This window comes from Vanessa atalanta, chromosome 18, assembly GCF_905147765.1.
Source record: "Vanessa atalanta chromosome 18, ilVanAtal1.2, whole genome shotgun sequence".
Lineage (NCBI taxonomy): Eukaryota > Metazoa > Arthropoda > Insecta > Lepidoptera > Nymphalidae > Vanessa > Vanessa atalanta.
In genome coordinates this window covers 7,927,885-7,955,620 of record NC_061888.1, presented here as the reverse complement: position 1 = coordinate 7,955,620, position 27,736 = coordinate 7,927,885, and the positions used below count along the sequence as shown (strand labels likewise).

Sequence of the window (27,736 nt, the reverse complement as noted above, 5' to 3'; positions counted from 1 at the left end):
AGCGAGTTATTTGCGAGAAAGTTGCCGTTTTAGTATAGAGGCATAGATTATTGTCTACAGCCCGCATGTCGTATACTACTTACGAAATGCTATCGTACGCTTTTATTACGGTAACTGGAATAACAAAATATTCTTATTTGAATAAATATATCAAATTATTATTTTCGTAGTACTTTCTTGAAGGCTTCGTGTGTTACGTTAATTCGTAGCACACTTACAGCTTGGTCGGAAATGTCGCTTGAAAAACCAATATTCTATAATCGTATTAAATGAATTACAACATATTTTCTCATACAGTATGTGATATATTTAATGTAAAACATGTTTTTAACATCAAAATTTTCATAATGACAGTGAAAATTTAAGCTAACATACCCTACCTTTTATGTGCGAGCGAATTCTTTTAATATAATGTTTCATATTACGTAATATCGCATGACTTAATAATTTTCCTTTGAACTTTGTCTGAGTGCGGCCCTGTGTCGGACGGCGCAGTCTGAAAAAAAGTTTTTTCACTAACTGAAGCATTAATCCGGCCCGGTATTAGTTTACTCGCTTTTACTGGCGCCTATGTGTGCGCCGTGTACATGTGTGCACAGCGCCGTGCGACTTTTACACAGAGAACAAAAATACAGAGGCGGCGCGTTCCTCAAAACTTTGTACAATTTTAAATGCGCCTCGATATCAACTTCTTCAATCAGATATTACTGAACTTTCGCTTAACGAATTACGATTTTTTTCCCGCACGCTATTCTTCATACTAACATTGTTTGTTGTTGTTTGATTTTATTTTTAATAATGACTTATTTAGCTTTTGAAACGTCCATCGCATCTAAACGAAGATTCATTAAAAAAAAGTAAAATAAAAATATTAAAAAAAAAAATACAATTTTTTTGTCTAAAAGTATTCTTACTCTGCCGCATCGGCTCATTCTGCCGTGCTCTAGGAAAGCTGGACGGCGTCCACTCTCACAGACACAGTACATAGCTGCGCATGTAGTACATAACGTAATACCTCCCCATATCATGAGCCGAGCATCAGGTTTTAATAACCATTGTATTTGGCAACGATCGAAATGAGTGTTTGGTGAAGTCACCGGGAAATGTCTGGAAACTATTTTTCAGTTCCGAACCAAATGTTACGCACCCCTTTAGTTTAAACTCTCTGTATATGTATAGTTTTTAAGCGCGTCTATTATTGAGTTTTGAAGGGTAGCATAGCGCATTGATGACATTAAGCAACGCCGCTGTATCAATTAATAGCTACAGACCTATTATATATTTTTAAACGAATGTTAATTTGCAAAATGTAGGTATTTATAAACGGTGTATAAATTTCTTATTAAAATTGGATGCAGTACACTGTTAATGATAGCTAAGACAAAAGGTACTACCATTTTTATTATTTTACTTTCACAAGTGTCACTGAGTATATTCTATTTAAATGATATAAAAATGACAATTAATATGGATAATAAAATAAATAAACATTTACATTTAGACTTTGAACAAAAATCCGCTATAAAAAAAAAACCATAATTAGTACCTATCTCAGAAGTTCTTACCCCAGTTATCAAGCACGCACACTGAGCCCGCATTGCAGACGTGAATGAAATAAGAAAACTGGCAACAATTTTGATAAATATGACATTAATATAATTCAAAATGTTCTCATAATTAATATTCGTTCGAGTGTATATGATTGATATTTTTTTAAAATAAAATTTAAATATTCGAGTTTAAGTAAATAAGGTACAAGGAAACTAACGATACCGAGATAGTTATCTCTTGTTGCGTATTAATTAACCATACATTAGTTATTAATTTATAGTAAAACAATCTAAGTTTTGACCTACCTACTTAATTTTTTTATATTTAACGTATCGTATTACAACAAACTTTATTACTACAAGTTTTTGATTACATAATATTCTATACTATAAAACGTTCAATATGTAGAAAATGTCATAATTGTATTTGTTTGTTGTGTTATATAACTGTTATTCGCTGTCTATAATATTTTGCATTTGAATTTTAAATCAGAGAAGCAAATCTTAACATTCAATTCGCCCGCATTGACTTGGACATAAAATAAGAAATAACTAAAACGACAATACATCAATCTGACCCATATTTAACACAACGTTAATCATGGTGGTACTTACTTGAATCAAATTATTATTATACAAAGTATTTGCTAAAGTTTTATTGATATTACACACATATGTTCAGAAGCAAATGCAGAGGTGACATAGCCCAGTGGATGGGTGTTCATCGTAATGTTATCGTCTAGAGTTAAATCCGAGCAACAATGAATTACATATGCTTAATTTGGGTTAATAATTATTTTTATACGTGGCGGTGAAGGGTTATATAAGGTAGAGAAAAAAGCTTCCCACATCTATCATCATATATAAATATAAGCATCTCACCTCAATATCTCCTTAAGAAAGGATATCTCAGTAGGTAAGATTGTTACTTATCTTAAATATTAATTTATATAAATAAATACTTCTATTTACGACTATTCCGCAAATGTATTATTATCCGTGACAATATTTTTGGCCTGTCGTAATGAATAGGGTCGCAAGCGCACATCTGCCAATCTGTGTCGTGACTCGTGATTGCCGATCTCATGTCGATTGTCGATGCGATGCCGTTGTCTCATTGAGATATCGATATTATTTTTACATGAAATATAAAATAAAAAATATCTAAAAACAATAATGTTAGCACTTTGATAAGGTTTATAGCTATTTGATAATAAATATAACTAGTTAAATAAATTCTGATTGAAATCTTTGACTGTATTTGACTTTATTACATGAAAAAAAAATATATCTTTATTCAAAACTGATACAACAGTTAAATATTTATTTGCGTATTAAGAACCAGTAAAATATATAATGTACACGATAATGTACACACACACATGTGTAATATGTCAACAATGAAAATGATCTACAACAAGTGATCACTTATGAAACTTCATTAATCATTATCAATTGCTCTGTCCAGTTCTACGTTAAGTTCACTACAATTTAAAACAAATTCTATATACCTAGTTAGTTTACCCGTCCAGATTACGAATATGTTCCATCGTTACATGACGCTTGGTAGCCGAGTATTGTTAAAATAACAAGTTAGTTCGAAAAATCTAAACAAAATCCGTTATAGCTGAACTATGAAATCGAGTTTAGTATAAAGAGCTTCAACATTCGCACTGAGCGAGTCAACAATGAAAGGATGGAAAAAAAAATGAACAATAAGTCAGACCCCTCGGAGAAACGTCTTGGACTTACTTAGGGATATGTAGAGTTATGACAATATTAGAGCGGACGTAAGGTGTGATAATTGTTCTTAATTAATAAAATTTCTTTATTCAATATAAAAGCATTACACTTACTTATTGATTGTCATATTAAACATTACCAAGTTAATAAGAACCGGCGAAAGAAACTCAGCTACTACCATAATAAAACCATAAACTGTAAAAATAAAGAGTCGAAAGTTTATTGTTTGCGTGAATTTATTTTAAAGGTAAACAGATAAATTCAAAGCGTTTACATTTAAGCAATATGAAATGGAGATTTTATTTTAAAATTGTCTCTTTATATAAAAAGCATTCGCAAATTAAATAAAGTCGATAAGTTAATAAGGATATTTTCGAAAGCAGCTTCTATATAAAAAAGGGAATAATGGAAATAAGTCCCGTATGTCTCTCCTTCTCTTCTCAAGTCTATGGTAAGTGTTTGGTTCACACGGGAATCGAATGTTTCTTGAGGGGAGAATAAGACAAGAGTTGAGATTTCGCCTTTCTTTCGACCCTATATTGCGGTCACCAATTTACGAGTTAAAATTCTTACATTAATTTAAATTATTATATTACCATGAAAAAAAGTACTTTTATATACGTTGCTAATATTACACTAATTAACATTATATTTGCTAGTGTTACGTGTAATATTTAATTTTAAATTATGTTTCATATCATGTAATTGATAGAATATAATAATTTAAAACCTACTTTGAAGAACTTTTAGGTTTAGGTTAGCCTTTTAGGCCCATTTCGGAATATTTATATACGATATCGTTCGTTATTACGTATATCGAACTATAAAGAAATTAAAAAATAAATATATTCGTCCCTTCAAACAATGAAAGTTAATTTCCTCCCAGACCGAGTAAAGTAACTTCCTTCGAACCCCTATTCCGTTTTTAACAAAATATAAGAAACTTTCGCAAAAAAAACACCAACTGGCTTCAGCAAACAATGACATTCAAGACGTTCGCCCCAGGTAGGCGCAAGATGCGATATCTTAAGAATTAGTAGACAATAGACAACAAATACATTCACAGAAAATTCAATTTTATTAACCATAATTTAATGTCGAAAATCACTTGGTGTTGATGATAACCCGCTTGGAATGTTTCTATTGTCTGAAAAATCCGCGAATCTTACGTTGTTTATAATTAAGCGAATTTACGCCTTATTTCGTTTGGAGAAGGTAGAGATTCATTCAACCTTTACATTACCAAAATTCGTTAAGCCGAATGCGTGCACAATAGCAACAGCTGATTCACACAGTAACGGTTTTAATTCACATTTTTATTCCAAATGGATGTCAACACGTTCAAGTTGAAAATTGCGATAATATTGTTTTAAGTTTTACAAAATTTTATTTCATATTGATGCGATTGATATTTTATTTAAAGTATCGCTATTTGAGTCGAAATGGTTCAGTGTTTATAATACGTAAATGGTGAATTAAGATTACGACGTTCGAATATGAGCTCTAGAGTCGTTCTTACTACGTGACGTCCTTAAATGTCTGTTATATTCTTAATATGTTTGGTAGTCATTGAAACAGCGAATACACCTGCATTTTGCTGAAGAGGTTCTCCCTCATGTATTTCCAACAATCCCCAGTAAAGCAGTATCATGTTGTAGAAATGAGCTCAAAACCGTCTGAAAAGAAGTATCTGTTACCCAACAATGTGAAATTTACGGGTTGTCAGTGTACTTGGCGCTATTCGATGAACATTTGTTTCAGACAAGTCCCGTTTGAATACGGTTCGATGATTTCGCGTCACCTACTTAAAGTACCCGCATATCACAGGTCGATAATCGATACGCACGTCAACAGCTTACAAATTACCTTAGATTTAAACGTCATTACTTTTATTCTTTTTCTTTAAAAAAAAAAGTATAAAAAATTATTATATTAAAAACTCTTTGTTGAGACCCCAAAATTTATTATGTAGTTAAATGAGCTACATAAAATTAAAACAGTTCCATCTAATGAAAAGCGTTCGATATTTGAATAAATGATATTGAACTAAATAAAAAAAAAACAAATCCAATCAACGTTACTAGGTCATTCAACTATTGCTTCAAGACACTTATAACGTCTAATTATAAGGACACCACCTCTTATACATATATCTAATACTCAAGCAGAGCTTGAACCATCTGGTAATACTATCATCGTAATGATGGTATTGATGACATTTAATAATTAAAACATATGAGTGTACTTATACGATAAGTAATTCAATGGCAGTTATATTTTAATCATAATTAGAGTTTGTAAGTGTTTTCTTTATATCTTAATATATTTTAACGAACTTACAGTTCCCAAGCAATAAATTATTACGACACTTAAGTATATTATATTGAAAAAATATCAAAATATATACACGTATAATTATGAATACATTTTGAAATATTTATATATTTTTTCATCTAAGCGTTCTGTTTAAATTTCCAAAGTAAAAGCCGTAACGTTTTGTTTTAACAAACTGTTCAAGCATTCCACGAAATGATTTTATCAGTCCTACCCTATCCTAATTAAGGAAAACACGACTAGGCGTAGACACGAGTACCTAAACATCACAGCTCCTCTCACTAGCTAAAAAAGACATCTAATTATTAAGACACTTCATTTACTTACTCAATTAGTAAGGCTGCAATCTCTCGCAGAGTGCCAATTAAAAAATAATAGATACCCCGATGTGCGAGCGAGAGGTTGGAGTGCGCTCGCTCGCGCAAGTGGCTTAGAGATGATCCGCGTCGATTGATAGCTCACTATTGAGTGATTTGGGTTTTTACGATTCTCTGCTATCTTTCCTTTTTTATACCACATTTGTTTTTGCAAACCTTTTATATCAAACTTTTAGATCTATACCGACTAAATCTCATTTCTTTAAATGAAATTTCGACTTTAATTTAAATTCATAGCGTTTCGATGTATGTATGTTAAGTAAAGTATAACTTTTTTGGTTGGAATTTTCGTCATCTACTTATAAACATGTACTAAGTGAATTTGAAAGAGAACGATTCGAAACGTAATTGAAATACGCAAGCCGAAATAAAAAGCCGACTTAAAACCCTTCATAAAGCAGCAACAATTTTTCCAAAAGTAACGCGTCACTCGACGAGACGCGAAAAACTGAATTAGCCCGTCTGAATGCAAACTCGTAAGTAATTAGCCTCGCGAGACTCTCGATTCGCTCTCGTAAGCGAAGCGAAGCGAAGATAGCGAAGCGATGCAACGCGACAAGCGGACTGAGCGAAAATGACTAATCAAATCCTCTCCGCCCTCGACGGCTTTCGAGAGCTTTTTATATTTTCATTGTGCCGTCAAGTGTCACACGGCAGGTGAATTTGCCTACACGTAACGCGCTTCCATTACGGGGAACGAGCATAGGTGCATTGCCTACCAAACAACTAATACCTATAGATCGACTGTAACGAGCAGCAGAGATCGTTTTCAGTTTATATATTATTGCCGTCAAAATAATACAACTTATAACTGAACGCTTAGTGTTGAGGCCTTTGAACAAATTATCTTAATTTGTATAATCGTTTATATGTATTTCAAATAAAGTAATATTTTATTTTTTCTTGATTCAGGGAGTTCTATTATATTCAAATGGAGAAATACGCGCGGCAAGCCATCAGCGAAGGATTAAAGACAGCGGATGACCTGCACGTAGCCGGTGACTCCGAACTATACAGAGTGCTCAACCTGCATTACAACAGAAATAATCATATCGAAGTGAGTATCAATTAAATTTACAAAACTCTTGTACAATTTTCGTAATCTTCGAAAACGAATCAAAAGCAAGTCGAAGGATAAGTCGTGGTCAATAGCTAAACAGCAACATTATTCTTTCAAGGTTCCTCCAAACTTCCGATACGTGGTTGAGCAGACGCTCCGAGAGTTCTTCCGCGCCATTCAAGGCGGGAAGGACGCCGAGCAGAGCTGGAAGAAGTCCATCTACAAGGTGATCTCGCGGCTGGACGATCCAGTGCCCGAGTACTTCAAGTCGCCGAACTTCCTCGAACAGCTTGAGTGAACGCCACATCGACTCGACGCACACGAAAACTTTCGGCTAACTAAATTTTAAAAGTTGAAAAAAAAAAATCCATTGGACGATCGTTTCGCACACCAAAATTTTACGACACTCGCATTTAGGCCTTCAGAATCAAAATTATTAATAAAAGAAGTTTAATTAAATTATTAAAAATTGAATTTGTACGTTGGACGTCGAGCGGCGTGGTGCGGCGCGCGGCTCGCCACGCCACAGCCCGCGCTCTCCTAGAAAATTCATTAGGTTATACGAGTAAGAGAAAATTTAAGTCACCTAGAATTTTATTTCTGCACATAATATATTTCGCTATATATAATTATTATTATATTATTAAGTATTATCGTAAATGGTTTTTATAGTTATGTATATCTTAAAATCATTTATTGATTTATTCTTTAAGGAAAAAAACGATTAATATATTAACTGCTTAAGTTTTGAACTTTTCGTTGTTTTTATTTTGTTTGAATTTTTCCCCTTTCCCATTCCCTCACCTTTGGAGATTGTTTTTTTGTTGATTATTTCCCGTGATATTTTTGTTTTGGCGCATCGCGTCGCCGAAAATTGTCAACCTTTACCTCGTCATCATTATTTTAGGAATAATTAACGTTAACCATAGTGATTAGTACAATAGAGCAGGGTTATTTTTCGATCCACAAACAAAGAATTTAAACATTATTTTTATACTGATAGCCGGTTATATGTTCGTGCAGGTTTTTCAATAGAATAAAGATAAACTGACACCAAATTCGAAAATTCGTAAGCATCTTAAGTTCCGATTACTGTAAACATCCTGAGTTGTATTTACCACATTTCGGCATCGTTCGGCAAAAGGATATTCAGTTCGTCCGGACCAGCGCGGCTCGCCGCACCGGACCTAGGGTTAAGTTTATTTGTTAGATAAAATATTATATTCCGATATATGCGTGGGCCCATAATATAGCATCGCTCACATGTGCAAGTGCGGAGCGGTCGACGTCGTCACGATTCATGTTTAATTTTCTAAAGTATACATACAATATTCACGACTCTAGCGACCGTAAAAACTACTTTTAAACATTATATCTATAATCCTATATAACCACACCGCGTATTCTACTGGCATTCCTTTTCTATTTACTGATGAAATATTTTAAGAAGTTCGTGACGCGATCGCTCCGCAGGCGGACGCCCCGCGACGGCTCTCCTCTCTAATAGACATCTTCCCACACCCAAGCAGGCGCAATAGTTGAAGGCAGCAGAGACAATAGACCGAAATCTACCAAAAACATAACGATGACTAAATTACAGACAAGACTATTTGGCGACAATCGAAACACAAATGCACTGGGCCACCTCGTCCGATCAGAAGTGCCTTCAGAAATGTTGATTTTTTACAAAAAAAAAAAAATAAATAAGAAATGAATACAAAAGGGCCCTCAATAGAACCTTCTGCCCAACCGAAGACGTCTCGCGGCGTCCGCGCACCGCCACTGCACACGCATTACAGTTCGCCGTATCGAACATACAGTATACATACACATTACTATTATACTATAGAAGAATACTTAGTTTGATTCGTAGATATATGTAGCGCGGCGCATGCGACGCTCGCCCCCGAACCGCAGGTGCAAGAATGTACTCGTAATACGTTTGAAATAAAATGGAAGCACAATTCGTAAGTTCGTAGCTAAGAAACGTTTGGCAGTCAGCTCGGGTGCGCCGCTTATCTTGATGTATTTGTTATAACGTGTAGAAGCCGGCCGCCGTCACCGCCACGCGGAGACAGTTTTAGTTCACATCCTCAGTTCGACAGGAATACAAACAATAAATTATCATTTATCGCTTCTTTATATAGATATTACACAATAAGATAGATAGTTGTACAGAGATGTATAGCGACATGTATATAATACGATAATTTTAATACAGAAGAGATGATAATCGAGTAAAACTATCTTAGTGCTAATGATATTTACTTAAGGCTCAATAGACAAACGGCAATTGCGAATTGATTTGCGGAATTGTACAGAATCTTAAACCATCTTTAGTTTCGAGTGTGGCGCCGCGCGGAGCCGACGGCCGGCCTTAGCTAAGCAAGTGTAAGCATTTTTCATTTGGTATTACACTTTGTTAACGTTTCATTTGTAACCATTTGAACTATTACAATAATATAAGAGTACCTCAGTTTAGGATGGACCAGGCGTCGACTGGTGTGCTTAGAGTAGTGTTCAGGTTAGGAGTGAGTGATGAGACATGAATCATTTGAGACATCGACACATAGAAATAAACACGCAGCCTCCCCCCTCTTTCGAAGCACCGGTTTTAAGTTCGAAATTTCTTTCCCCGAACACTTCCACGGAAGTGTTCCACGAATCCAATCCTTCACAGCAATAGCCCGGGTTAATTTTCCTGATTCACGTTGGTTCGTTGGTTCGTAAACGCAGTCGCCGCAGGGCTTATTCGTGAACGAGAATCGTTCCATGTTACGTTAAAATTGTATTTTGTTAATGTTATCTGTTTTGTTCTTACCATAAACAGTGGCATTTCAGAGCTAACGGTTCGGATGTGCGGGAAACTTCTAGTAGAACTTGAACTAAATTAAGGAATTAATTCGATCAACCGAAATACTACCCCGTGATAAAGTAAAGCGCTACTTCTGCAAAGTAGTAATCACCTCTTTTGTTAGCTCTGAAAAGCCAGAAACTTTCGGTATACCTATGTAATTCCTTGTATAGTAAGTAATGAATCCGTTATTCCAATCTCTCCATAGAATTTTTCATAATAATCTATCTTAAACCAGTGCAGGCTACAAACACATATTACAATAGAAATGTATTGATTTCACATCAACAGTATTCAACCGACGTGCCGTTATTTGCAGATACTTGGAGCCGTTTTTTTAATATATATTTTCTGGCAAGGTAAGACTAAACACGATGTAATTTAAGTGATTATTTTGTCCGGATTTTATACTTGAGTGATTCACTGTGCAGCCGCAATAAGACCACAATGGATATACATTCGATCGAGCCGATGATCTATCTATCGAAAATACGTATCATTTTTAATTTATCGGTTGACAATTTTATTTCTAAATTAATATAAAGACTCAAGTTGAAACATCGAAATATTAAGTCCACAGTGATCATGGGGGTAACCCGCAGTAAAAGTACAAAATTCGGTGTGACTTTTAACTCAAGTTTGTAACTATATGTATTGTAGAATTATAAAATAATATTGTCCTTTTGGCGATTGTCAACTGTAATCGTTTCGACACTTTGTATCTAGATAATAGTTTATTTATGTTTCATAAAGTATGTATCTAATGTTCTTCCTTTACACTTTTAGTATTTTTGAATCCGTCTACGAAATGTTTGGAATAATGATGTAAAAAAAATGATATTTAATTATTTTCAAAATTAATTATAAACAAAAAAAAAACAATATATATGTATAATATATTCGGTTTCACGTTTGGGTATTATGGTTCCTAAATTTTGGAAATTGTAGTTGACTCTATTGTGTAGCATTTAATTTTTGGAGTTAGAACACATTTAGATGTACCAAATAGCTGTATCAACTTTTCTATACGAAAAAAATCAATAAGAAAAATGCTGAAAAGTTAGGTAGTTATAAAATAAGTATCGTTCGTTTGTAATATCGTATTAAAATGTCAAAATTGAGCACGGGTACTATTAGGATCTGAAAACGAATACTGCCGATGCTAATCAGTAAGTATTTTGTAAGATATAAAAAAAAACGCTGAATAAATTAAAATCTGTCAAAACATAACACAGAGTCTCCGAGATCTAGAAGCGTTCGTAATTTTGTATATGAGAGTATATATGTATATCTAGTGATAAAATAAACGATAATTTCGATATCCTTGTGGTCTTCATTCGTAACAGCGATACACGTTCATTTCGTATTCTCGTGCGTTTGTATGTAACTGTGTGTTATGTTGTTATAATTATATGTTTTGTAAGTCGCATTCCGTGCGACGCGGTTTCGTATGATATATTTGTAAATTACCTCGAGCGGACGCGGTCGCCGGTGATAAAATTAGATACAAAATTAATGAACAAAATTAATTAAATAATTAATAATGACGCAACATCTTTCAGTCGCAGGAGCCACTATTGCGAGGCGAATGAACGATGCTGCGCCAATAAGGAAAATTAAAATTTGACTAGGGTTTAGGCATTATTTTCGATATCCTCGCATTTCGGCTAAGTAACAAGGGCCCGCGTCCGCTCGTTTTCGATATATTTAGTACAAATTTCAAGATGTTAAGGTTACGAGGCTCAAAGCTTTTCTTTCGAGGCAGCCACGCCGCCGCCCTGCTCTCGCGCCGACGATATAAATGAGTCGTGTATAAAATTTTATTCAAAAGAGTATTTTTGTATTGAATATTTCTAAAGTTGGTGTAAAAATCAAAATTTCATAAATTATAGCGATGACAAAAATGGACATTAGGTAAATTTATAATGTCATGCGTTTTTTGTATTTAATTTTAAGAATAGTATTGGATATTAAACGTTTAGGAACATTAACCATTTGTAAATAAAAAGTTGAACGGCGCGTGCGCGGGGAAGCAGTGTGGCCGACCTGTTATATAGATAAAAAAAATATATAAATGACTAAAAAAGATGTTTATATGGTTCTGGATGTAAAAAGATAACTTTAAAGGCAATTTTTAAGGTGAAAAGTGGAAAAAAAAAAACATATGTAAACGATTCCTTGGTATTTGTCTTAGAATGGCTGCTAGCGGGTCACTATTGTAATCTGTGGGCCTCAGACAATACGTACCTACTGTCACAAAACTAACCTAACCTACATTAAATATAACGGTTCTTAATAATACATATTGTAATGTATCACATTGTCATAATGCTTATTATTTACGAGCGTGTGTCTTTGTCCGTGAATGTTTAGGATCTTAACCACTGTTTGGTGTTTTAGACATAAAGTGGAATATCGTGAAAGATAAAACTATGTATCAAAATTAAGTCCGACAGTCGCACGACCGTCGGACTGTTGCAAATTGCGTTCACATATTGGTATAAAAATTGGCGGTTCTAAAATCTGTTAAAAATTAAATGAAAATTGATGGAATTTATGATGAATAAGTATTAGACATATAATCATGTCAGCAAGATCTGTTGATACCACTGAGGGATGTTTCTTCGTGAATATAACGAGTAATAAAGCTAAGCTTTTATTTGATGAATATCTTTTATTTTAACGCCCCATAACCCTTTACGTATTGTAACTAAATTGGCGATTCAATTAACGCTAAGTAATTCAAATTATAAAATTAGTTGCTATATATTCTTTTTATAAAATCAACTCATTACACTAAGAATAGCCAGAGGCCACTGTGGGTATTAATTATATTAAATTTTATTGCTGGTCTATTAAAAAAAAACTAAAGCTACAATTTCTTAATTAACAGAATATATATAGTTGCATTAGCCTTAACGCCTTGGCGCTTAGACAGCGATGTTTCACTGGTAATCTTTTGGCAGAAGAACAAATTGTAAATAATAATTAATTTAACTTAAATATATTAAAAATAAGAGCCGAGATGGCCCAGTGGTTAGAACGCGTGCATCTTAACCGATGATTTCGGGTTCAAACCCAGGCAGGCACCACTGAAATTTCATGTGCTTAATTTGTGTTTATAATTCATCTCGTGCTCGGCGGTGAAGGAAAACATCGTGAGGAAACCTGCATGTGTCTAATTTCAACGAAATTCTGCCACATGTGTATTCCGCCAACCCGCATTGGAGCAGCGTGGTGGAATATGCTCCAAACCTTCTCCTCAAAGGGAGAGGAGGCCTTTATCCCAGCAGTGGGACGTTTACGGGCTGCTAATGCTAATGCTAATATTAAAAATTAAGACAATATATAATATGTGTAATATTAAAAACACCACCCACAACATATATAGGTATTAATCTTATGATTGATAAGACAAGAGGAGTGCTTTGTTTTTTTATATTTACAGACTTCAAAGTTCAGTCTTTACTCTCACGGCTACATTCAAAGGTATTTGTAGCGACATCGTAGACTTTACATTTGACGTGTAAAATCTTTTATTAATGGGTCAGTGGTTCCAAATAGTTATTTTTATTTATTTATATATTTTCGTAACACCATCGGCATATGCACAAACTATTGAGTAAAAGTTGGACTTAAATTCATATACGGTGTGATACACCAATACAAGCGTTTACATTACACATTTCAAATAACAAAAAAAAGTAAACACTACACTCCTACATTAATATATCTTTAAAATAAAAAACAATATGAAAGAACAAACAATAATAATAAATTAGGTTCTAAATTAAAAAGTTATAAACCACGAAATAAAAAAAAATTAACTTGACACTAATAAAACAAAGAGGTTAACATTTTCTTAAAACTATTGCTAGTATGGCTATCAAATAAAAAAACACAAGTTCCTTTTTTTTACATAAAATATTTGTGTTTCTTGATTGAATTGATAAACATATATTTCAAAGATTTTTGAATCTCCCTTAGGGCGTGGACCCATGTCTACGGTGCGGCGCCGTTTGCCGTTCAACGGTACGGCACCGCCGCCGGCAAAAGGCGCGGCGCCGTGCCGCGCCACGGCTTCCTGTAGACGCGCCGCTCCGTAGACATGGGTCCACGCCCTTAGACGAGAGAATACGTAGCATTTTTATTTTGTCTCGAAGGGTTATCACGTTTGTATACACACATGTTAATCGTAAAAAAAAAACTTCACATTACATTCTAGGCTCAAATAATTAAATGTATTTTGCATTTGCAATGTCTCCATAACAATATCCACTAAGGAATTTCTTTAGCGGATTAACAAATATTATTTGTGATAAACTTACATAACCAGTGTACATACGTGTAACGGAACTCCTCCTTAACCGTTGGATGAATTTCGAGTAAAATTTTTGTGTGTAACGGATGAAACGGAGTGTGATCAGATCGGAATGTAAATATAAACTTACTACACCAGCACGAAGTCAGGACGGGCAGCTAGTATTTAAAGCCGCTATTCGCAGTTTCGCATGTTTTTAATTTGGACTATTGACGTGACAACAGTAAATTTCATATTATTATATAATCTATATTCGGTAATATGTCTGTAGTCAAAATGGCAATAAATTTGAGTCATCTAATCTCTTATATAATTAACCTCAATTGAGGATAACTGTTATTAAGTACTAATAATTCCGTACTAATAAGGTATTTTTATCGAAAAGCTATTTATTAATTAGTATTTGTTTAAAGGAGAGTTTCCGAAAAGTGTTTTAATCTTTCTTCTATGTTATGAAATATGAGTAGGTATGTCATCTTTCTATCTGTTTTACTAAATGAACATTATAAGATTTTTCAAATAATGTCGATAATTTTAAGTGTCGGTAAAATTTTATATTTCTCTACTTTATAGTCTAAGTTTCTTAAAAATCTCATTAAGGATATAAGGATTCAAGATTGAAGGAATCTTTTAAAATTAATTAAACTTGTCATTTTCGTCATGCAGTTTTCGAGCTATCGATGATAAATACAAAAAAAAGTGCGCGTCGAGCTATTCATTCGGTTTTATGTAAACGTGACATAGCTAATAATTATAGTATCGTACATTTATATTTTATATACGTGGTAGTTAGTTGTTGGCAATCTCTAATAACTTGTCAGTTACGATTAATTTCGATTAAATTCCAAAACACCCGTAAAAAGTATAGAAAAGAATACAATGAACATAGTTCCTTTAATATCAAATTTAGAAAGAATTAATTAATTTATTGTCGGAGTTGAACAATCTCTATAACAATAACTGGTTTGTTAGACCTCCTCCGAGGTCCTCAGGCTTTAAGTTACAGCTTGTTTAAGAAAATATCAAAAGCAGTCGGGAGTCGTAAAGTTGGTTATGGTTAAAATCTCGTTTCACGGAAGAATATAAAATCGTTGGTTTATGGGTGATCTCTTTCCAGTCGTGTTGGATTATTCCAGTAGAAAAAGTAGAGTGCATTCCTTTTTACGCACACACTTGTGCACAATAATATCTCTGCCGAGCAGTTGGATGTTTTCATTTAAGAGAGGACGTTGTGGACAACGGTGGTGGTGGTGGATGTTATCGTAATTGTTATCATTAATTTGAAAATGCCACTTTTCAGCTAAATAAGTTTTAGTATATTTCTCTTTTTTTTTTAATTAATCCATGATAGAAAAAATTACCATCTTCCACCACAAGCATGTATGTGCGTCGTCTTCTACTCCATAACGTTGTGGGGTATTTATAGTACCTATCACTTAAAGCTTAAACTAGTGGGAACACGGGTATTAGAATGACTGCCATAAAGCTATAATGACGCTATGTTCTCTAAAAAATATTAGAAAACATAGCGTCACTAGTATGTAGGCAAGGCATTGGGTACTTACGAATACCACCATAGTTTTCTCAAAAATAGCGTTAAAAATTAGCTGGAAGTTTAAACGTACCTATACCTACGTAATTGCACGGATTTCGAATTGTAAATTCTATTACTTTTCACCTGATAATTCTCTTACCAACAAAAGGTCAAGGATAGTTCGAATTTGGTAGAATAGTAGTTCATGCCCTTATTCATATTCAGAGTTTAAGACCTTGAGAATCGAGAATATTTCATCAATTAAATTATGCAAATGAAACTAGATAAATTTCCTATAGTTTAGACACTAAAATTTTGTTTATTATACTAAGAATTTCAGTATTAGAGTACCGTAAGCAACACATTTAATATTTATTCGAAGGTGAAGACGTAAATAAACAAATTTGACCTTCAATTGACATTACGTTGTATTTACTTACATGAAGTAATTAAGGATTTATTTTATGAATAGATTAGGTATCTAGTAAAGAATGATCCGATTTGTTATTCTATAACATTACTATTAAGTATTTATTTAATAAATATACATAGATGTCGTCAAATAAATCTTTCGGTACAAATGCTGAATCTGATACTAAAAATATCTAGGGATGTCTCTAAGTTGGTCGACACTGATGTTACTCGTATACCTATGTTATTAATGTACCTACTTTCACGGTAGAGTATATGAAAAAAGAACCTTTATTTTCCTGATTTGGTTTGTGATATGTTTAAATGTTTTTAGATAAATACATAACATTACACGTTATATAATAAACATATTTTATTTCAGTGCGATCGTTTTTAATTTTATTTATTTTCTGTATTGTGAGTAATATGTTATACAAGAACATTATAGTAATGCATATCACGACAATTTAAAGGGAGTGAGACCGCAAAGCGCAGCTTCTTATGTAATAACTAGCGACCCGCCCCGACTTCGCACGGGTGCAATGCTGATACTAAATATACAACAGTATGTCTTCTTATACAACAGTTTTTCAGTCCGCTATGAATTTTAAATCTGTAATATCTTCGAAAATATTCATTTAAATTACATGCTGTAAAGTAGTATTTTGATCTATATTAAATGCACAATGTTTTTAAGGTATTTTATTGGATACGGATTAATGCTGTATTGCTTAAAATCGCTTCGAAAATAAGCCATCATTACTCGTCAAAAGTAAAGGATAAAAAATTATTATTGTGGGTTATCCCCAAGAGATAGACATATACTATCGCGGACTTTTTGAAGACCTTTTTAAGGTGTACAATACTTTAGTACATTATTTTGATCTATCTAATAGGGTTCAGCCAGCGTTTGCAATGTAAGCGCAAAAAATGTGTTTATTTACGACATCACATTAGAACCCTCTAAAATGATCAGTGTTTCTCTAGTATATTGCACACGTATTATACATTTAAACCTTCATATTGAATCATTGTATCTATTAAAAAAAACCGCATCAATATCCGTTCCGATATTTTAAAGAACTTAGTATACACAGCGAAAGACAGCGGAAAGCGACTTTGTTTTATATTATGTAATGATACTATATACTTACTACAACCTTCTCCGATCCGGGGTGCTGCTTCTGATATACCTAAGTTTTATGTATATAGTTTAAGCAGTTCAAAACAATCTTCTTCGCATTTATAAGTATAAATAATTAGATGTATATAGGGCTTTATGCAAGCCCGCCTGGGTAGGTACCACCCACTCATCAAATATTCTACCGCCAAACAACAGTACTCAGTATTGTTGTGTTCCAGTTTTAAGGGTGAGTGAGCCAGTGTAACTACAGGCCCAAGAGACATATCATCTTATTTCCCAAGGTTGGTGGCGCGTTGGCGATGTAAGGAATTTTACAGCACCATTGTCTATGGGCAGTGGTGACCATTTACCATCAGGTGGCCCATATTGCGTATTATCGTCCGCTAACTAATGCCATAAAATATATATATAATAAAATAACTGACTTGACTTGACCCCAAGTTGTCGTGCTCCGTTAGAAAACATCTTTCAAGAAATACCACTTACTCATGGTCTCTACAGAAAAAGAACTCTTGTCTAATTTATTACATATGTATTTATGTTAATTGAAAAATCAATAAGTTGGGAGATATTAAAAAATAATATGTTGCTTACATTATTCAAACATGAATTACTTAGAATTTATTGATTACTAGGCAGGATATTGAAGAAAAATAATTATATTTTACTGACGTACTTTGTAAATAAAATGGTGGAAAAGAGTAACTACTGAGTCGATTCTTCTCGTTAGAATTTACTTTCTGAACGGGTGCAGTGGTAACTTTACCTTTCATTCAACACATGAAGATTCAAAAGTTGTATTATGAGCCTAATATGAGGTGACAAATAAAGTGAAAAATGAGTAAATAGCAAGCCCATATCTTTGGAAATATAAATTCTCCTAATCCGCGGTAACTTTCAAGGAAAAACCACCGAAAACATCACCTGATAAAATATTAAACGAAACATTTATTTACGCCATTAAATTTCGAGCACTACAAAACATAACCATAGAGAAAAAATAATTGCGGTCAATTTGGATAGAATGAGAAGGAAAACCGCCAATAGTTCAATAAACTAAAAATACTTATATCACAAATTATTAATTGAGGAAATTCGTTCATATTTCACATATGCATATATTACAATGACACAGCCATACTATATTTACGCGTGTTTAATGGATAACTAAATAATATTACTATAACCAAGCTAGTAGTGGATTCACGTGGAAAGATTTAAGTAGAGGATTTGTTGGACAACAAAGAGTTAAATATTTTATAAGCAAAATAAAAAAGACAACTATTACTTAAAAGCGTTTTAAATCGTCTTCGATGCATCACTTGAACGACTAAAATCGACTCGTAATAATGCAGTTTAAGAAAAATAATTTGTATTTGATAGGCGACATTTGCTACCTACTCAACGTCGTGGTAAAGTAAAGTAACGTCGTAGTAAATTGTCGATAATTACTTTTATAATGCGTGTTTTTTTTTAAATCTTATATTACAACGTTGTTATCGATTTTTGACAGTTCAAATTTATAGCGTGTAAAAAAACGTAGTCAAGTAAAACTACGGCATTTTTCCTAGAAATAGACTTTCTTTTTGTGGTATTTTTTTTTACTATTTGGTGTTAAATACTAAATATTTCTACAGAAAAATCAGTCATTGGCCAGCCGATGTTTGTATGTTCATAACCGGGCAACCAGCACGTATATTTCATGTGCTTAAATTATAGGTATCTATAAGTCATCGCGATAACAGTCATGAAGGAAAACATCTTTCCGGACCGGTAGTAGCCTTTTTATTAATTTAACACGGTAACATGACGATTCAAAAGTGCTTTAATGAGCCTGCTTTAATAAAGAATAGTTTGAAACATCGTAAGGAAAACTGCATATGTCGAATTATACCTTATGTGCCTTCTAAGCCTTCTAACCCTTTTCCTTCCAGGTAAGAAGATCTTCACTTAGCAATGTACGGGCTGCTGATGTGATTCAATAAAAAACAATTAACTAAAAGTTTGAAATCTTTTTATGATTTAATTTCAAGCGTTTGAATATTTTTTTATTGAACAACAATAGTTTATCTATTAAAACCAGCCCAAAAACGCAACCAAAAAATGTGGTGTAGTTAGGTGTGACTCGGACGGATAAAAAAAACTTTATACACACTCCTTATTAAGTACCTATTCAGTGACGTACATATTCAATGAAATTATATACTAATTATTATAAGTAATTCCCTTTATCCCTTTAATTTGTAGATTAAATTAATCAACACGTTGCTGTGCCGCACGTATAAACTACAAAACAACTTCAAAATATTATCGAAAATAATAATTAATACCTCTCAATTATAATAGTAAATGATGTCCTCCACGTTTTATAAGTAAAAAAATTACGAGGCTACAAAATTATTATGGATTCGAGGTTAATTATATTATTGTCTATGGTTTTGTTAAAAATCTTTAATGTCTTCGTTTCTACACTTTCGTTGCGATTTCGGCTATTATATTATATTTTATTATATGTAAGTAACCCTGTTCTACGCTTGTAATAATAACGTTCAACTATAAAATTGGTCTTTTCCATTATTCTATGGATTTTAAAATATTATATAGATGATTATTTTTTTGGGGAATGTTTTAGGGATTAGCTTTGATACAAAAATTATAATTACATACTTTATAAAACGATTAAATAATATTGAAAGCGCCATCTATCAACTACTCAAAGTACTACAAAGTCAAATATTTTATCAAGAAGTTCTTGGTTTGGTATGTGTTAAGTGCTTCTATCTGTTGACAGGTATACAAAAATTATTATATTGCCTACTTTTAAAGACAAAAAGCTTCGCTGGGAGTTTTTTTTTTAAATCAACTCTCTACTTTATTATCATAAGCATTTAATAAACCCGAGTACAGCTCCACTTGTTATCATCTTGCGATCCCCCCAATGTTAATGCTAATTTGATTCAGATTGCTTATTATCAAGTGTTATAAATAATATTCAAATCATGAACCCCCGCATCTTGAGACGTATAGAATATTTAAATTAACCATAATGTGTCCGCAAAGGCTTAGAACAGCAGGTTTTCCCTTCGTTGCTGATCTTGAAGAACTAATTGAACGGTGTACCTCAACTATCACTTAGATACGCATAAATATCGGCCCCCTATTAGGTGATTTACTTCAAAAATTTGTCAATTCAGCTAAAGTGTTGTGTGATAAATATTGATACCTTTGCAATATTAGTCTCGAGTTGTGTGTTCTAAAATTATCACTTTTAAGTAATTTTGTAGTTTCTACTCACATTCGCTTCATGCGCTCATTCGTGAACGAAGAAAAATTTGTACGTTCATCGACTTCTCCATGAACTATTTTATTTTATACATTATAAATTAAATGTGACAAAACCTTTTTGAATTTAATAACACAACCGAATTACCTAATAAGGCAAATCTAAGTATATTATGTATATGGGCTAATTAGGTACCTGTTTTTAATTTGACAGACAATATAAATCAGCGAAATATACTTACTATGATCAAATTAAATATTCAACAAGCTGTTTTAAGTTGTAACTATTAATATAAAATAAATCTTTCCATCAAACAATAAAATATTAAACAAAACGAGATAATATAAGATATAATTGCGTTACCTGTTTATTTTAAAATAAACCTATAAAAATTACGATTGATGATATTGTTTTCAATGTTTGCATAGGAAAACAGGGTTATACAATGTTTTTTTTTCATAATTTTTGTTGACCGAATGGTATAACTCAAATCTAAGATTTTAAAACAAAATGTTTATAATTTGAGCACTGAATATCCAATTTTAAAACATCTACGATGTAATATACCTAGTTGTTTGTAAAAAAATTATGGTAAAAATTACATACCTATACCTGGTTTTGTTGTCACAGAGAGAAGTTTTAAAAATACACGGCATTCTTTTAAAACCTATTAGTCCTATAAATTACCTATCAGTATCTACTACAAATTTACAAAATCATTCAAACGGTTCGTTAGAATGTTGCCAGTTAAGATGTAACGACTATAGATTTGTTTTAACTTTAAGAAATAATTAAATATTTTAATTACTGTACCATTTTATTAAATCATTTTTCACGTATCTAGTCTAAAATAATTAAACTTTAGGTAATAACTATTTATATTTATGTTTTTTTTTTAGTGCCGTTATTATATATAAATTTGGTAGAATTTTTGATAATCGGTGTGCTTATAAAGATTTCAACCGACTGACTATGTGTATTCGTAGAGCACAGTATTGAGGGTATGCAGCACGGGAGGCAGGAGACTCCAAAACTCGGCGTCCTCCTAAAATCAGTGCCCTGGGGCAGAGCCGTCTCAAGCTATGCTGGGGCTCTTGGGCACAAATGAATTTGGTAGATTTCTTACAAATATATCACTTTCGAAAATATACAAATCAGGCAATGTGAGCACAAACGTGTTAAGGAAATTATTGGTTCTTCGGGGCCTTCTCAGGTTGGGGACCCTGGGCACGTGCCCCATGTGCCCAATGGTAAAGACGGTAATGCCCTGGAGCCGTCGCGCAATCGCGTGCCATAACGCCGGCACTGTATCTAGCTCAATATACCTATATTACTTACAATTTGCAATCATGTATAATAAATAGTTGGTCACTTCAGTGTTACCTTCAAAATTGCATTTGGGTTTACAATTCGATTCAAAATGATTTATTTTATTGATGTAAATTTTGTAATTGAAAATTTTAGTAAAATTATCATTTAGTGAAAGTCCTTTTGCCAGAGACCAACTCATTTTATTAGTAATTCACTATTGTTATTAGTTTCACAAAAATAATGGTTGTTAAAATGTGGCTATATTGAGATTGGCACTTAGGAAGTAACATAATAGTGATTTTGAGTACGGAAGTCTAATAGTGTTGTATTTATATCTATCATATATTAAAACTATAAACAAATTACATGGAATCTGAAAAAATATCATTTGTTTATTGTTGATTTTTGATCAGATAGGATATATTTTTATTTATTTAAGTCTTCTTCACCATATTAATTAAAGTATAATTATTTTCTTGAGTTGTGCGCAATACTTATTTTATTAAAATATTAAAGTTACCAATATCAAATTATTGTTACATAAAAATAAAAAGTATCAAACTATACAACTCTTCAATAACATATTTATAAACAACAAATACTTTTATATTTACAAGGATGTTAATGATTTTCCCCTAGTGGATTATGAATTAATTTTGCCGAGGAGTATACATATATTATTATATTAACATATATTTTATTTACACTTTTCTTTCTTAGTAGATTAAGTTTTTTTTGTTACTTTGGGGTTTACTAGTAAGTTAGAAGGTTACCATTGCTTATATTATTTTTTTTTTTTTTAAATTAAATTATCAAGGGATATTCTAATAGAATTAAAAACTTTTTGTATTACAATATTTATTTACTTAAAAATAATATCAACTGATTTTACCACTTTTTTGATTATCTAATTCACCAATACCAAATAACATTAACTTGATGTGGGCTTTAGTTTCAGCAGCCTTCGTGCGCAGTTCCTCTGACTTAACCTCAAAGGCTTTTATCCTGACATCCAAGTATTTGTATGCTTCTTCTATTGTGAACTCTAAATAATGATTTAATCCGATATTCATAAGAAGTTTCGATGTATCCGTAACAGAGGCCTCCATAAAGAAATTACAACCAATGTTAACCTGCGTCTTAAAACCGTTAGGGTGGTCATTTTTGTCTGTTAAAACTTTCAGACAGTGTCGTTGTTGGATCATATCTGATATTTCAGCATTTATATGTTGTAACTTTAAATCGAGTATTCGCAAGTCCTCTTTCAGCACATCATTGATAAATTGTTCATATTTTGATATTGTTTCGTTAACATTTGTTTTTGCCATTATATTTGCATTATTAATTATAATTCCGTTAAATAACACTTTGATTATGTTTTAAATAACGTTTAATACAACACAATTTTGTTACGCTATAAAAAAAAATTATCAATCTTATTTATTGTAAAGTTAATAATTATTGCAAAACACTGAACAGAGAACTTTCAAAACAGTAAACTTCAAATTCGCATAACCTGTCTGACATGACATTAGACATAACATTGACAGTCGAGGGACATTATTTTGTTAAATCAAACAACTGCCAGACCATGTGACAACCGGCTCAAACAGATTATTTATTTTATATTTAGAATCTTAATTATACCTGTTCCGCCTTATGCAATTTTTGTTCATTCAATTTATCAAAAGTAGTTTTAAACATTGTCTTGTAATGAGCAATAGCAATAAATAATTAATAAATTTAGTCTAACGAATAAAATAAGGACATTAAAATTAATTACTGGATAACAAATTTATAAACTCATAGTTGCAATAATAATTAATACTCTGAAGAAAATAAATTTATTATTAAGTCAAATAAAAATATTATTAATAAGTTCGTACACTGCAGCTTAATTTGTCTTACGAAAAAATTCTAATAATTCATATTTTATCTTACCTTCATTAATGAATAATAATACACTGGTAAAGTCAATGTACTCATATAAATACATATATTATATAGGTATTATTTAGATTTTATTATCTGTTAGACTTTATGAAAGGAGGGAAAAGGAAACATTCTATAACTTTGACAATAAGTTTTAAAAGTTGACTTCTGTCTTCTAATCGAATTTATTTTATAACTTCATATACAGAAATTTAATCCTAATATACATGTATATGTAGTGAAATAAATAAAATAGTTCGGTGAGATGACTGCTACGGCATCAGCAACTACTGCAACCATTGATGAAGATTTAGATGAGTGTGGACCACAGCTGATAAATAAATTAGAGGTGAATTGTTTTTAAATTATTTTTATTTTTTTTTTTACTTATTCACTATTAATGTTATATATTTTAGGGGAATGGAATTACATCAGGCGATATTAAGAAGTTGGAAGAGGCAGGATATCACACTGTTGAATCGGTAGCATACGCTCCAAAAAAATGGCTTATAACAATAAAAGGAATTTCCGAAGCGAAAGCAGACAAAATATTGACGGAAGCTTCGAAATTAGTACCAATGGGATTCACCACAGCGACAGAGTTTCATCAAAAAAGGTCAGTAAAGGACTTAATAGCAAAAATATGAAATCTTGAACAATAATTAATTGTTACAATAAATATTTTATAAGCTAATAAAGTTTTTAATTTTTATTAATATGTATATATATGATTTTATAAACACATGCATGTTTATAAAATCAAATATTTTTCCTAAGGTATTATTGTTTCAGAATTAATCTAATAATCTATTATGAATTAACTAATTTACATCCTAACTAGAGTGTAGTTAAGATGTAAATTAGTTAATTCATAACTATACTCATCTTAGTCTAGTCTAGTCAATATCCTCCTAATGATGGTTCACTTTATAATTTCCATTAGTTGACATATAACTTGTTCATGTTGCTTTTTACAAATAGAGCTGAAATAATCCAGCTAACAACTGGATCTAAGGAATTGGACAGGCTGCTTGGAGGTGGCATTGAAACAGGATCAATTACAGAAATATTTGGGGAGTTTCGAACAGGGAAAACTCAGCTTTGTCACACACTTGCAGTAACATGCCAGGTATATATAAAAAAATAGCACATCATACATATTTTATATCAGCTATAAAAATTCAATAGCCTTGTATTATTAGTTATATAAACACCCCACAATGATATGAAAATATAAAACATGTTAAAACATGTATAAGCTTGTTTATTTGCTTGTAATATTGTTTACAGGTTAAAATATTCCATGATCTTGGTATTTTTTTCTAGTTTTTATTCATCGATTTTATGTTTACTTAAAAATCTTTTCCAGTTGCCAATAGAACAGTCTGGAGGTGAAGGTAAATGTATGTACATAGACACAGAAGGAACTTTTCGTCCTGAGCGACTGCTGGCAGTAGCTCAGAGATATGGTATGGAAGGAGCTGCTGTACTTGACAATGTGGCTTACGCCCGAGCGTATAACACAGACCATCAAACACAATTATTAGTTCAAGCTTGTGCAATGATGGCTGAATCTCGGTAAGTATTTATATATATACTAATATTATAAATGCAAAAATAACTTGTATTGATTGATAATATATATATATATTAGGTTATATATATTTTTTTATTTTTGATTATGGAAACGAATTTATCTTTGTGGTAATAGTGCTATAAATTATTTTTTATGTTTTAAATTATCTTTTCTGTATTAATAAGAAAATATCTGTAATCTGAATACTATTTTAATTAATATAAAAAAAAATGTTTTTTTAATAATGTATTATAATATATTTTCAGATATTCTTTGTTAATAGTGGACAGTGCAACGGCCTTATATAGAACAGACTACTCGGGTAGAGGGGAACTCAACTCGAGACAACTGCACCTCGGGAGATTTATGAGAATGCTTCTGAGGCTTGCCGATGAGGTCTGTTTGTTTAATTATTATCTATAATTATTTGCTTTCACTTTGATTATATATATTTTAAATTTATATGATTATGAGGGGAGTTTTTTTTTTAACAAAAGGTAAAATAAAATAAAGGTATTCAAATACCTTGTATCATGAAAGAAGTCTTTGCAGAGTCAGACAATTGGTATAACAAGATTGTCTTTTGTTCTTTTATTTAAACAGTTATATTATGTGCATGTTTCCTTCAAAGAATTAAATATTATCACTATGCTATTCCTAAGTTTTATTTACTAGAAATAAGTGTCTAAAACTAGTTTAGTTGGGTACTATTTATTTTTAGTATTTATTACCCAAGTAACCCAAAAAAAATTATGTTTTCCAGTTTGGAGTAGCAGTAATAATAACAAACCAAGTGGTGGCTCAAGTGGACTCAGTGGGCGTGTTCAACGCGGACACTAAGAAGCCGATCGGAGGTCACATCATTGCGCATGCGTCCACCACGCGACTGTACCTGCGCAAGGGACGCGGAGACAATCGAGTCTGCAAGATATACGACAGCCCCTGTCTGCCGGAGACCGAAGCCATGTTCGCCATCAGTACCGAGGGCATCACTGACGCTAAAGAATAGGAGTATTACTAGTTATTATTGTTACTATACAAAATATAGTCCCACTAAACCATTTAGTAAGGCTTTGAGCAAGCCCATAGTTACTACTCATCAGATCTATCACCAAACACCAATACTTATTTGAATGTTCTGGTTTAAAGGGTGAGTGAGCCAGTGTAGCAACACGAATAAGGAACATAACACCTTAGCTCTCAAGGTTGGTAGTTATCATTTAAAAAATATATCAAATTTTCCTATCAAAGTGATCATTGATGTAACTTTTAAAAAATATTTTATGAAAATGACTTAACCAGAACATCCCTTTAAAAAACGTAAATTTCTACGAAATTATTTCTTTCGTCAATAATAGTTGATCATGTCTAGCCGTAATTTAACATTTTTTTTTTTTTATATAAACATCTGTGTATCGATATTTAATAATTAAAAACCCACATGAATGTCGCCCAGTGATGTGATCTTAGAGTAAATTCCGAATCCTTATTCCGTAAATTCGTTTATAAATGAAAAAATTACACAAGACTTAAATATTTCTCTTTCTTTGTCTGAGCTTTGAAAATTAGATACACTTACTTCCGATTCAGCTATTTTTTAACTAATATGAATTGTACGATATATAAGTATAATGAATACTGTCTCACACAGTTAACAGTGACGCGTAATTTATTAGATCTGAATAATACTGAAAACCCTATGTATATACACATAACATTAAATTATAAATTATAAATGGCATCTTTTCGAAATCATCTTAATTTTATAAAACTAGTGAATAGTAAATTCTGATGTAAATTTACAATCGATATTCGGCTTCGAGTGATAATTGTTTTATTTCACCAAACTTCTATTCTATGTAATAGTCATAACAAGAAAATTAGATTAAATTGTAAATTTAAATAATTTTAAGTTTTATGTACCAGTGAAGATATTTTTGTAAATTGTAATAAAACAATGAATTTAGTCTGTTTTTTTTTTTTAATTAAATATTTGTTTATTGTTATTTAAAAATAATGTTATTCTCTATAAAGGTTGCAAAAAAATGCAAAAAACCGATATTTTGGACATTTGACCTTATATAACTTTTTTCAAAAGTCGGATCGGTGCGGACTTGGTGTTTCGTGACCAATTTTCAGTTCTACGCGAATTATTGCAACCTTGCCATTTTTTTCTGGTCTACTTTGTCAGAACTATTATTGCAGGATACCCCCTGTCTTGTCTTTCATTCGACACATGCAGGTTTCTTCACCATGATCTTTGTTACGATTCAGATGTATCAGAATGACTAGTTGTCAGATTTACT

The 27,736-nt window shown here is 32.1% G+C and overlaps 3 protein-coding genes across 4 annotated transcripts in view; 2 read left to right on the top strand and 1 right to left on the bottom strand.

Moving 5' to 3' along the window:
- LOC125070881 (homeobox protein prospero) overlaps positions 1-7,465 on the top strand; it is a 53,059-nt gene extending 45,594 nt beyond the window's left edge. For both annotated transcript variants that reach the window (XM_047680883.1, XM_047680882.1), the window contains 2 exons: positions 6,917-7,061; positions 7,183-7,465. In XM_047680883.1, coding sequence (XP_047536839.1) covers positions 6,917-7,061; positions 7,183-7,362 — 325 coding nt within the window. In that variant the 3' untranslated portion in view covers positions 7,363-7,465. The remainder of the gene's footprint in view (positions 1-6,916; positions 7,062-7,182) is intronic.
- A 15,304-nt stretch (positions 7,466-22,769) lies between these two features.
- On the bottom strand, positions 22,770-23,427 carry LOC125070971 (protein UXT homolog). The gene has a single exon (XM_047681003.1). The coding sequence runs from the start codon at positions 23,248-23,250 to the stop codon at positions 22,801-22,803; it is 450 nt and encodes a 149-aa protein (XP_047536959.1). The 5' UTR covers positions 23,251-23,427; the 3' UTR covers positions 22,770-22,800.
- A 550-nt stretch (positions 23,428-23,977) lies between these two features.
- LOC125070841 (DNA repair protein RAD51 homolog 1) lies at positions 23,978-27,352 on the top strand. Its single transcript, XM_047680829.1, has 6 exons — positions 23,978-24,203; positions 24,271-24,470; positions 24,836-24,983; positions 25,224-25,432; positions 25,697-25,826; positions 26,194-27,352. The coding sequence occupies exons 1-6, from the start codon at positions 24,120-24,122 to the stop codon at positions 26,437-26,439; spliced, it is 1,017 nt and encodes a 338-aa protein (XP_047536785.1). The 5' UTR covers positions 23,978-24,119; the 3' UTR covers positions 26,440-27,352.
- The last annotated feature ends 384 nt before the right edge of the window (positions 27,353-27,736 follow it).